A 12,321-nucleotide genomic window follows, 5' to 3' on the forward strand; every position below is an offset into this window, starting at 1 on the left:
GAGGGGATTGCGGCAGGCGCGAGAAAACGAAATAATTCAGCAGTGAAATATATCACGTTGCAGAGTGTCAGGTCTAAACATTCAGAGCTGCTGCATCAGAGACTTCAGCCAGGGTGAAACTCTGCCCAGTCTGGCAGCCTGGTGGGGAAGCTGTCACGTGCCAGTGATACAGGAGCTGGGGTGCAATCTTAAGATTGTCACACTGAGTAGGAGGACTCGGTCTTTGGTTGGCAGGTGACATTTCTGCTTCTTCTCAAATAAGCCTTAGGCTTCCCCCTCCCCAGTGTTCACAAACAGCAGGGAGTAGGACCCCAAAACCATTATTGGTTAGAGGTAGATATTGCCCAAACCAGTTCTGTTTTATTGACTGTATGTTTAATTCTTCTCCTGTTTAAAAATTCATTGCAATGACAAAAGATTAGACTTGGCTTGGTGGAGCTGTGTAGCAACAGTGCATGAAATGAAGCTGTTTGGCAATCAGGTATTTCAGGCTATATGAATAAGGATGCCAAAAAGCAATCTATCAATAATTAAGTTTTCAGTACAGAGTCATAAATATCTAAACACTGCAGACACACTGTCTAAGGAAGCTTGATAGTACAAGCTGTAATAGTTCCTCAGTAATATTGCTATTACTTTGTCAACTTTGTAGTCTGGTGTCACCATTCAACACTGGCTGAAAACCCAAAAGAGAACCTTAAATAAACTTCTGGCTTTCCATGAGGGAGCTGGTGTAGATATTGGCAATGAGACTTGGGGAGTAGAATTTAATAAGACTTTGCTGCTAATCACCTTAAGGGTGGGCCAGAAAATATAAAATAATCCCTTGTTTCACAACTGAATCAACCATAATATTTCCAACAGAAATAAAGAACCTGAGACCTTCAAAGACCCCAGAAGAGGCACCAGTGTAATGGCAGAGGTTTCCATATGGCTGATTATCAAATTATGTATCCACAGAGAAATGAAGGTTGCCAGAAAGCAATAAATGCTGGTGAGAATTGCACAATGTTGTCAATGCCCACAATTCTTTCAGGAAGATAAGATGAGATTTAACCTATCAGAGTAAATATGCCTGTTGCCGATTATCTCAACTGCTTATCGTCCAGTCCAAAAGTTAAAAGGAAAGTTTGGTTTGCAGGGCAGCTGTCAGTGGGCTGTGAGCCTTCACTTAGAGAAGGTGAAGTGCAGGATTGGCTCACCTCACTCTTTTTTTTTTTTTTTTTTTTTAATCATCTGTGTGTTGACATTAGCAATTGGCTCATAACTATCAGTTTAAATTGAGTTAAAGAACAAAATAGCTGTGCAAACATTTTATCTGTCCAAATAGTTGCTTTAATTGCTTGTTTGTTCGGGTTTTTTTAATAGGAATTGCAGTAGCACGGAAAGGAATTCTTCCTAATGGACAACTGAGCATATTGGGACTGGTGAGATCCTGCAAGCTTGAGCAGGCTGGGCTGGAATCATGTTGAACAGAGCGGTGCTGGTGGAGTCGCTGCTGGTGTTCACGGTGGTGCTGTCGGTGCACGCCGTGGTGTGGGACAGGTTCTCCTGGTGCGCCCTGGCTTTGGCCGTCCAGGCTTTCTACGTGCAGTTCAAATGGGACCGGCTGCTGCAGCTGGGGGGGGCCGTGTTCCAGTTCCGGGGGGCAGCCAACAGCGGCCTCCTGCCTGCCAGCATGGTCATGCCCCTGCTGGGGGTGGTGATGAAGGAGAGGTGCAGGGCTGCTGGCATCGTGTACTTCGAGCGCTTTGGCGTCGTCGTGGCTTCCACGGGAATGCTGCTCGCTCTCTTCCTGTCCGTCTTGGCAGTTGGCATCACCAAACCAGTGCCAACCAACACCTGCATCCTGACCGGTATTGCTGGCAGCATCATTATCTACACCATGAAGCATTCCTTGACTGTCTCAGAAGTGATAGAGGTTCTAGAAGTGCTGCTCATTTTTGTCTACCTCAGTATGATCTTGCTGTACTTGTTGCCTCGATGTTTCACTCCTGGAGAAGCGCTGCTGGTTCTTGGAGGTGTAAGTTTTGTTCTCAATCAGCTCATTAAACGCTCACTGAATGTAATCGAGGGCAGAGGGGATCCCATTGACTTCTTCCTTCTGGTAGCAGTTGTCGGAGTTGTTCTTCTTGGTCTTTTTTTCACTGTGCTCTTCATTTTCATGGATTCGGGCACGTGGATCTCCTCCATGTTTTTCCACATGATGACAGCAGTGTTAGGCTTAGGGGTCATCATGCCTTGGCTGTACCGACTGATCCAGAGGAACCCTTTGTTCTGGCTGCTCCAGTTTCTGTTTCAGACACAGACAAGACTTTACCTTCTTGTGTATTGGACTTTCTTGGCTGCCTCAGCATGTGGTGTGGTTTTCTACCAGAACGCCAAGAGATCATCTGAATCTAAAAAACACCAGGCCTCGACTATAACCAGGAAATATTTCCATTTCATTGTTGTAGCTACTTATGTTCCTGGACTAATTTATGACCGCCAGCTCCTCTATGTTGCTGCAGTGCTGTGTCTGGCAGTGTTCATCTTCTTAGAGTACGTTCGGTACTTCAGGATCAAACCTTTTGGACAAACCCTGAGGCATCTGCTCTCTCTCTTCTTAGATGAAAGAGACAGTGGACCTCTAATCTTGACTCATATTTATCTCCTCCTTGGCATGTCTCTCCCAGTGTGGTTGTTTCCCAGATCTTGTGCTCCTAAAGGCACCTTGCCCGGGGCAGGAGCACTGGTCCCCTACTCTGGGGTGTTGGCAGTAGGGGTAGGAGACACCATTGCCTCTGTTTTTGGCAGTACTGTGGGGGAAATCAAATGGCCAGGAACAAAGAAGACCTTTGAAGGGACAATGACAGCTATTTTTGCACAGATCATTGCTGTGGCTCTCATTCTGATTTTTGACAGCAGTGTGAATCTGAACTCCGGCTATGCCTGGATTCTGGCATCTGTGAGTTTGGTTTCTCTTTTGGAAGCTTACACTACTCAAATTGATAATCTGCTGTTGCCTCTCTACCTCCAGATCATGCTCATGGCATAGAAGCACTTCCAGGAACAGAGTTTTTTCCCTCCCTAGAGAAAGGTACTAGAAATGCACTGTAGTGAAAGCTCAGAGCTGATCTTTTGGTACAGCAGAGAAAATTGTTTAGAACAGAAATGAAAGAGACTTATTTGAAGTAAAGGTTTTGATTTGGTCTTGTTTTTACCCCATCAAAAATAGCTGGATTTATGTTCTAACAGCAACAGACATGACTGATAAAAACAGCACTTGTATTTAATAAACCAATTTAAGTTTCTTCTGGGTGCCCAAGGGAAGCAGAGGAAGAAGAGGTAAGTCAATTAGAGAGGAAAAAATAAACAATCAAGTCTCTCAGATGTTGCTACCTCTGTACTGTACTTTGTTTTCTGTACCAAGTCCTGTGTCTTGTGTTTGATGTGTGAACTCTGATTTCTGTATAAGCACCATGTAAAGCATGTTTGATAACGAGGGTGGGCACAGGAACCAGGTGCAAGTGTCCAGCTATGTCCAGTCCTCATCAGCAAGAGCCAACACCACACCACGATGCACAAACACAACTCCAAATCAGCAGCTGCCACAGCTGAGTCACCCAGGGTGGGAGGTGAAGGTTTGGGAATGTCAGACACTGCTCATTCCTGACCATACTAATAAGAACAGTGAATCTTCAGCCCTGAAGTTTGCTTCAGCAAGAAAAATGTTTTATCTTTCTCAATATTTAATCTCTAAATTAATTTGGAATGAATATGGGGGAAAGTTAAGCAAAGTCACAACTTAAACTAATTACACATTAATCATGAAAGCAGAAAATCTGTTGAAGTCAATAAAATTTTCTACTATTACACTTTCCTACTTTTCACATTTTTTCAGCCAGATGTTTTATCAAATAATTTATAAAAATGCTTCTATCAACAAATTGACTAACCCTACTGAATTTCATCCATTTAATTAAAATTACAGCTAGCATTTTGTGGCCAAAAAACCCACTTCATTTCTATGTATGAAACCCTTCTGTATTACAGTCTCTTCTCACTGGTTTGCCCAGTGTCCATTAGAACAAAACACAAATGTCCTTCCTGTCTCCAGGGATGTGCCCAAGCAGGAGATTGTCATTCCAAGATTTGAGTTTGCATCATGAAGTTCACTTCTGACCCTTTTTTAATTCACTTTTGGGAAGAGGTTGGGGGAAGTCCAAGGTACCTTGCACAACACTGTCCTGCAGGCCTGTAGCTCTGAGATCATGCCTTGGGAGGGAGCATTAGACCAGGGGTGGAGTGAAACCAGTCCCTGGGTCAGCAGAATTTGCTCCAGAATCCATTATTGTGTCCTGCAACAAGCCAGGACTGGAACAGCTGAGCAGCAGCATTGCCCAATTCATCTCCCTGCTTGGGAAGGCTCCTGGGATTTGGTGCTGCTTTTCCTGAGGATGCCAGAGTTGGTTACTAACACAGTAAATTGTCAGATACTCTGTTGGAAACCAAACTCAATAACTGCTGGGTTGTTTCCTTCACATTTAACAGGAAATCTTCCCAATCCAGCTTTTTCTAAATTTTATTTATGTGCTTGCAGTAGGTGGTTTTGCACACTGCAAGTAGTGGTGCAAGTCAGGACAAATTATCCCTCCTCAGCAGAATTCTCAATTATTAACTCCTCTCATGGAAAGATACAGACAAAATTTGAGTTGCTTCTGTCACAAGCCGCAGCCTTCATCACTGATGTCATATATTGCACCAGAGAAATTTGCTTTCCTTCCATCCTGCTTCCAACTTTCAAACAAACTGTAGCAAAGGTGGTTTTTGAATGCAGAACTTGGCATTCAATGTTCCTGCTGTTGCCATAACCCAGCTCCAACTTACTTTTGAAAGGGATGAGTCAAAAAAGATTTGGGTCCACTCTGCCATGGCCCTCAGCAGCCTTGGGGTTACTCTGATATAATTTCTGGATTAGTGACACTGGGCTCCTATCTCAGGGTTGCCACTGCACCAGTGCTACTGAAATCACACCTACACAGCTTCTGTTCTGTTCAGGATACAGACTGGAGCTTGCACTTCCAAACATTCCTTGCTATAACTTGGTTTGGGTTTGGTGAGGTTTTGGGGATAGAAATTGTTCTTATGCATATTTGAGAGTTCCAGCTGCCCGCCAGACAATTCAGCACTGTCCCCATCTCTTGGGAGAAGGTCACACTGTGTCTTCCTCAAAGAAAAGATGACAGAGATGAAAAGGAGAATTTCTATCTTTTTATTTAAGTGTAAAGAGTTTGATTGAGGTTCTTTGTTTCCATCGTTTCAACATGAATCTTTAAAAATTGTCATTTTTAATCACACCCAGAGATAAAACACTCAATTACTGTCTGCCAGGAGTATTTAGAAGATTGACTATAAAAAGCAGACTACCTGCTTCATTTTACCCACAACAAGATTGTTTTAAATCACTATTATTCCAACAATAAGACAGAAACCTAGGGGTGAAAAACTTCTCCCCACAACATGTTCACGTGCATTGCTGGAGTCAACCAGTCAAGAAATACATTTACGCTCTTAAACACAAGAAAACACTGAGTATCTGCAAGGAGAAATATTTGCTAAGTGGTCCCAGTCAAGGTGCAATGGTCTTTACTGGTTTGTTTTCAAGACTGAAGGTGTTTCCTTACCAAAAGGACTGGGTCACTGCTCTCATACTGGCAGGGCTCCTGCTGCAGTAGAAGCTTCTGTCACCCGCAGGTTCTGGGCTGTGATAATGGTCCTGCTTTGAGGAGGAGGATGAATGAACATTGAGAACTGATCTAGTGAAGGTTGTTTTTAGAGACCATGAATGAAAATCAGAAAGGAATACTGATCAGCTATTGACTCCACTGGCCAGTCACTAACTTCAAGTGTAGAGTGATGGAAAAGGCAGTTCAGGAGTTGGCTGGAGCCTAGGGAGTAAAGAGGTAAAAGCAAAACTTCAGAGGCTACTCCACTTCTGCAGCTGTGAAATCAACACCAGCTGAGGCACTACCAACAAACTGTACAGGCAACAGCTATCATAACTATTGCATTGGAAAGGCTTCAGTTTCCACAGCCACTTGTGAGGATCACAACCTTACCAGTTCTCTTTGCTCCAGGTGGTGCCTTTGGCTTCCATCACGTGGAAGGTGAACGCGTGGCGAGAAGACTCTGAGCTGTTGAGTTCACTCTTATGGACAACCTCACCATGGATGAGGATGAGTCCACCTGTGGGAAAGAATCACCTGCATTGCTGTTTTCCAAAAGATGAGCTCCAGTGGAAGGGAAGGTGCAGGGTTAAAATACAATTTGAGCTGTGATGCACCACGCTCGGGGCTGTTTGTACCTTTGCTTATAGGCAGAGGTATGAACTGCTTGTCATCATAGGCTGGCTCTGAGCCCACAAACTCCACACATGTTGAGGCACCTGAACCTGCACGGACCATCCTCCGGGCTATTCCATCTGCAAATCCACAGAACAAGCCAACACTCAAAAATTAAACACCTGGCTACATTCTGCACAGCAAAGGAACAGTATCAGTGATTTCTCTTGGCATTGATAGGAACTTTATTATTACTATAGTCATACTTTCCTTAATAATTTGGGTGGGGTGTTTTTCATTAAGTAGAGATTCAGGATTTTCCAGCTGAGGCAGAAACAAATAAAACAGCTGCCTTTTGATTGCCTTTTTGGCCCCTTCTGTGCATTGCAACAGATCCTTAAGAACACAAATAATCACACACTTATGCGAAGGCAACCTTTGGTCCACTTGTGCTTTCTATAGGAGCATAAACCATGATATGAGTGCAGCTGGCTCCAGAATTTGAGAAATGAGTGGTTTAAAATTTGAAGAGCACTATGATTACACTCACTGAGTGACTCTTTAGGTGAGCAGAAGTTTAAAGCTGCCCTGTGTGCTCTGGATATGGGGAAAAGCAGAACTGTGCTGGTGACCAGCAGTGGTCACACACAGACTCTTACTGGTGTGAGAGCCAGGGATGAACCACAAACAGCCATTCTCCTGTGTGGCATCTTCCAGGGCGATCCAGAAGCCCAGGACCCTGCCCAGAGGCTCCGTGTGCAGGAAGGTGGCATCCTGGTGTGGTGTCACTGCAAGAAGAGTCATTGGGGTCTTTAATGGGATTCAGTTCCCCTAGAAGGACTTCAGGGTTGCATCTCCCTGACTCAGAGCCCTCCCCTGCCCACCCACTCATCACACACATTAAATCTTATATAAAAGTACCACCTTTTAGCCTGCTGCTAAAATGTAAAATGTAAGAACAGCTCTTTGTTTGAGCTGCATACCATTAAAAACGTCTCTGAAAAAATGTGAATTCCAAAGATTATTTTAAGAAGGTTTGCACCGCCAAACTCACAGGTTTAAGTCTGATTCTGAGCCTTTTCCCTGGTAATATTCCTTTCCTAAAGGAGCATTATCTGCAGTGTGATATAGAGATAACACAAATCTCACCTTCACCACCAATGCCAGGTTGCTGCAAAGAAAAAAAAGTGATGTGTGAAGAGTTTCACAGCTTCTCACTTATCTCTTGAGTGACAAGACAACTTGAATTACTGTACCTTGAAGATATACATGCTCTGCACAACTACTGGTCTCTCAAGGCCTAGTTTTCTTCCCAATTCCTGCAAGAAAATTTTCCAAGATTTATGTTTTCTGCACACTATTTAGCATTATTGTTTGAAGATATTTAAATTTCCTTTCACTGACAAAATTACTCCCCCTGGGAGTGTAGAAAACTAAAATTAACTATTCTGCGATTTATTTTTTTTACCCAGAACCATTCTAGGAAGCAATAAAAGCTCACCTGCACCTTGGGGGAGTGGGTGATTTGCTTGAAGACAGGATCATAAGCGTGTAGAGCTAAGGGGAAAGAAAAGGCTCAGACAGAAGATTTAAGGAAGAGAAAGGAATGTGGCAGCTCTCAGTGATGAGCTGCAGACACCACAGCCAAGCAGGATAAATTGCAGCCAGAAACTTTCATCCCTCCCAAGATGCATAAATTTGACTTATCAAATCACCTAAAGTGATAGGACACTTACAGGTTGTACAATCATCATGAAAGACCTTAAATATAATCACTCCCTATGATTGTATTGCACACACATAAAAGCCAGTGTACAACAGAGTGAACAAAATGGAATATTATGTGATTCAGAATTATATTACACAAGTGACAATCATTACACATGACCCTGAGACATATGGGTGAATTTATGCTTTAAAAACACACCTCTTAAGACTTACTGGAAAAGTGAAATACTGCAAAAAGGAGCTAGAGCTCATCTTTGGTGTCCTTCAGAGAGCCCCTGCCAGCAGGTCAGAGTGTTTGTGTAGACTCTTGCTGCAACCCAGCTCTGACAAATCCACAAAGCAAAGACTCAGAGTTGTGTCTCCAGCTCATCCTGCCCAGATTTGCCATGAGGACACATGCCCAAGTCCAGCAGGAGCTGCTCTCAAGCAAGGGATGAGACTTGACCAAAATGAGTAATTACAGAAAATAAGACTAGAGAAAGCTTTTGAATTGCCAAGTTGCTGGGTCAGCAGGAATCTACAGTTGTTTTCATTTCCCCTGAGAAAAAGCTGAAGTATGACAGAATAGAACAAGAAAAGAACAAAAAAAAGAACAAGAAGTCTTAGTACTGAATTTCCAACGATAGTGGAAAAGTGAAGTTTAGTCTGAGCAAAGTTCACGTTTGCAGGTGCAGGGAATCCTGCTCTCATTTTTCATGTATTGTTTGAAAACAAAAGGGGTGAAAATGCAAGTCCAGAAACTGGGAGAGAAGAAATAGGTCAAACAGACTGGTAAAGGTAAAGAAAAGATGTTGGTGACACCACAGGAGGGAGGGCTGCTTCAATATAAGCAACCCAGCAGGACACAGCACACAGTGGAGAGTTTGGTCTGTACTGGATGTCATCAGGTGATACATTTTAAAAGCAAATCTCTTATATAAAAGAGCCAAGGGCTGAAGTCCAAACTTTTGCATGTCAGTGACTCTGAGCTATTCATTGGTGAAAAACCTCTGAGAAGGGGTTTTTGAAAAGGATTGGAATAGAAGATACAGTCCTCTGAGAGCAGAGAGTGAGGGGCAGCATGGATGGAATTGCAGAGACAGTTATGAGCAGTGTCTGGAGAAATTCTCATGTCTGAAAACCACATCTCTTTTGTCCATCCCTCTCCAAACCCCATCCTTTGAACATACCATGGCCAACCTTGCTGAGAGACTTCTCCTTTGGAATTAGAAAGTTACCTACAAAACAAAACCATAATTGAACATTGAAAAGCAGAAATCATTCCTTGAGCTGGAAACTGGCCCCTGATCCCTCACTCAGCCTTTTCCCATCCCCTCCATGTGGCTAACTCAGGCCAGGGCTTACCTTTCTCATCCAAAACACCTTTCTCAAAGAAGAATCTAATCTTGTCTCCGCTGGTTAGGAAATAATCCGAGCTACCCTGCCAGGGATAAGAGCCCAATAAAGACAGCATCCTTGTAAAAACATAAATGAACCATCAATCAAAGCATTAACACTCACCTGCATCTTTTTCCCACCAAGCCGCAGCATGAACAAAACACAGTGGAAAATCACTCATAAAAAGGCTTTCCACAACACTACGTATCTTAGAGCTGATCAGTGATTTATAAGAACCTCTCACATAGAGGTTACCCTTGCTTTCCTTTTGCTGGCTGCCTGGAAAATAACCAGTTTTCTGTCTGCAGAATAGGTACAAAGTGATCTAGGAGAGCTGCTTGTGGCTACCGAGGGTTGAAAGCAGAGCCGCACACCGCTAAGACTCTTGATAACATCCCAGCAAACATTTGCAGAAAGCTGGAGAGCAAATTCCTCTGCGGGTGTTATGTTCAGTTAGAAGGAAGAGTCCCCCAGAGTGAACCCTGACCAGCAATTTGCCTTTTCCCTCCTGGGTACCTGTTCCTGGAGCTGCTCCTCCTCCCTGGTGGAGAAGGCGGTGCGGCAGTGCGGCGGCACCTCCATCTCAGCCACGATTCTCCGCATCTGGCTCCTCATGCTGTCACACTCCTCTGCGCTGAAAAACCGCTCCAGGACAAGGAAGCCATCCTCGTGGAACTGGAAGAGAAGTGGTGACTGCTCTTCCCCAGAGTCCTTGGGGGAAGCTGCACAAAGCAAAAGAAAACAGGGTGAAAAGCATCCCATCTCCAGCTCTGCAGCCAGGCAGCATGTTCTTAATTTTTAATTTCACGAGGGGCTTCTATTGCAAAAGATTTATTAAGAGGCTGAAATTCCAAACAGTTAAGAACAATCTATTTCAATCCCTCAGTCTACACAAAACAGAGATCTCATCACTAGAGCCGTTTGTGGTTCAAGGATATGTTATCTAACACCTATAACCAGCAGCTATTACCAAGCCCACTAACACAAACAGGGCAGCCATACCTGTGTGCCAAATCAGAATGAGATTCCTTTACGAGCTGGAAAGCTTTGTTCTCTCTAAGGAAAAAATCCCCGGGTGATTTCTCACCGTTCACTACACAATCCTTTACAAAATGAACTCTGTTGGCAGCGAACTCAGTTTCTTTATATAGAGTACCCTGGAGATTATCCTTTGCCAGGAAGATTTGGAGTTCAGGGATGAGAGCCGAGCAGCACAGGCAGAAGGGGCAAAGGAGAAATCCCTCCAAGAGCTCTGTGGGACGAGCTGCCCCCGGAAGAGTTTATAGCCACGACACTGACACACTAAAATTCGCATAATACACGAAGCTGAGGAGAATGTAAAATGTTTGCAAAGCAGATCTTTGCTGGAGCTGCTGCAGGTTAACTGCAGTGACTGTATCTCACACACAGTGGCAGCTGCCTGCACTTGGGACACGCTCCCTCCCCGGAGAGCAGCTCCTTACCTTCTGGATCTGGTGCTGGGTTACAGGTGCCATCGGGGCAGCAGCTCCCCAGACCACACCACCACCACCACGATGTGAGCTGGGCTGTGCAGGGCTGACTCCCCGCCTCTCCACGTGATCCTTGTCCCAGCATGTGATAAAAGCCAGCACTGGGCAGTTGGACTCTTGCACAGCTCCAGATTTTTGTCCCCATTGCCAGTTTTTTGTTCCTAGCAGGGACATTCAGGACTGAGCAGTATTGCTTTGGCTCTTGGTGGTAACAAAGCACACAAAAAATTTATATTCAACTGCAGTCACAGACTTGATGAATATTTGAGTCCAAGGAAGAATCACTTTTAATTAATAACCCAGATTTAAAATTAGGGCAGTTAAACTGGTAATTGCAGAGGTAAGTAAGATAAGGGGGAGTTAAAATAGGATTCAAGTGTGAAGAAAAGATCAAGATGTCTTGAACAAATTTAAAGTACTAATTCAGGGTCTTAGAGAGCCCTTTTTGGTTAGTAAGTCCTGCCAGCACTTGAGCATATCCGCTGAAAGAGCTCCCCAGCCCAGGAGACAACAAACTAAAAGGTGGAAAAGAGCTTTCACTGAGGGATTGGTAAAACCCACAGAGAATACTTCTGCTATCTTCATTCACAGCTGCTTTATGATAATTTACACCTTCACTTGCTCTGTTCACTCTCCTGCAGGTCCAGAAGTCCATGTAATATTTATAAATAAGTAAGTCAAATCCACCCAAAGTTCAAACCAGAGAGCAAAAATGCAGAAAGTTTATCCAAAAGGCAGAGAGGGAGGAACAGCTGCCAGCCCAGCGGTGGCGCTCCCAGCCAATACATCCCTCCCATCGGGAATCCCTAGGGAAAGTTTTTTCTCTAGAAGAAAATGTGTTTGACTCCTACAGGAAACACCGAAAACACCCTTGCAGCAGGACTTCACAAAAATAACACCATGGGGGCAGGTTCTTGCATCACTCACCCAGCCAAAGGAAAACCCTGCAAAAGGAAGGAATGCAACTCAAAATCCATTTAAAGAGAGGCTGTTTTAAAAAATTAAGTTTTCTATTCTGTATGGGAATTGTGGATAAAATCCCTTCACACCTTACTAAAACTTTTTTTTTTTTAATAAAGAGGAAATTAGGGGTTTAACTTTTTTTCAGACTTTTCCCTGTACATAGGAGGATATAAATCCAGTAGTTTAAAAAGCTAAATTCTGCCAGAAACTTTAACAACTGGGCTACAAACCTGGAGGGGGGTAAAGAAACTCAGTTTCAAATGCTGCGAAGCTCAAATAAATATTCCAGTAGTTCCTCCTTCCACTTACCAGTCTCTCACCAACTGATGGAGTGGAAAAGTTTTTAAGGAAGATGCATGACCAGTGGGGAAAAAAAAACAGCTGTAGGCTGTTGCCTGAAAGTTGATCGTGTGACCCAC

General features: G+C 43.8%; 2 protein-coding genes across 2 annotated transcripts; one reads left to right on the forward strand and one right to left on the reverse strand.

Annotated features, from left to right (window-relative positions):
- Positions 1–1,051: 1,051 nt before the first annotated feature.
- Positions 1,052–3,857, forward strand: DOLK (dolichol kinase). Its single transcript, XM_056504820.1, is given in 3 exon segments — positions 1,052–1,180; positions 1,369–1,449; positions 1,452–3,857. Coding segments are annotated over 3 exon segments (1,776 nt in total). The 5' UTR covers positions 1,052–1,071; the 3' UTR covers positions 3,038–3,857.
- A 1,374-nt stretch (positions 3,858–5,231) lies between these two features.
- PHYHD1 (phytanoyl-CoA dioxygenase domain containing 1) lies at positions 5,232–11,171 on the reverse strand. Its single transcript, XM_056504829.1, has 11 exons — positions 10,892–11,171; positions 9,945–10,103; positions 9,396–9,471; positions 9,221–9,268; positions 7,825–7,880; positions 7,580–7,642; positions 7,473–7,494; positions 6,983–7,111; positions 6,347–6,463; positions 6,102–6,228; positions 5,232–5,930 (listed from the first exon to the last, which is right to left on the reverse strand). Exons 1-11 carry the CDS (start codon positions 11,111–11,113, stop codon positions 5,885–5,887), a joined length of 1,065 nt encoding a protein of 354 aa, XP_056360804.1. The 5' UTR covers positions 11,114–11,171; the 3' UTR covers positions 5,232–5,884.
- Between the last annotated feature and the right edge of the window lie 1,150 nt (positions 11,172–12,321).

The sequence above is a fragment of the Oenanthe melanoleuca genome, chromosome 17 (genome assembly GCF_029582105.1).
Source record: "Oenanthe melanoleuca isolate GR-GAL-2019-014 chromosome 17, OMel1.0, whole genome shotgun sequence".
Lineage (NCBI taxonomy): Eukaryota > Metazoa > Chordata > Aves > Passeriformes > Muscicapidae > Oenanthe > Oenanthe melanoleuca.

Coding starts and splice junctions, on each gene's coding strand:
- PHYHD1 (XM_056504829.1), bottom strand. CDS start 11,113: ATGTCCCTGCTAGGAACAAAAAACTGGCAATGGGGACAAAAATCTGGA. Junction 7,881..9,220: donor TCTCAGCAAGGTTGGCCATG/GTATGTTCAAAG, acceptor CTTTCCCCTTAG/CTCTACACGCTTATGATCCT. Junction 6,229..6,346: donor ACCTCTGCCTATAAGCAAAG/GTACAAACAGCC, acceptor TCTTTCCCACAG/GTGGACTCATCCTCATCCAT.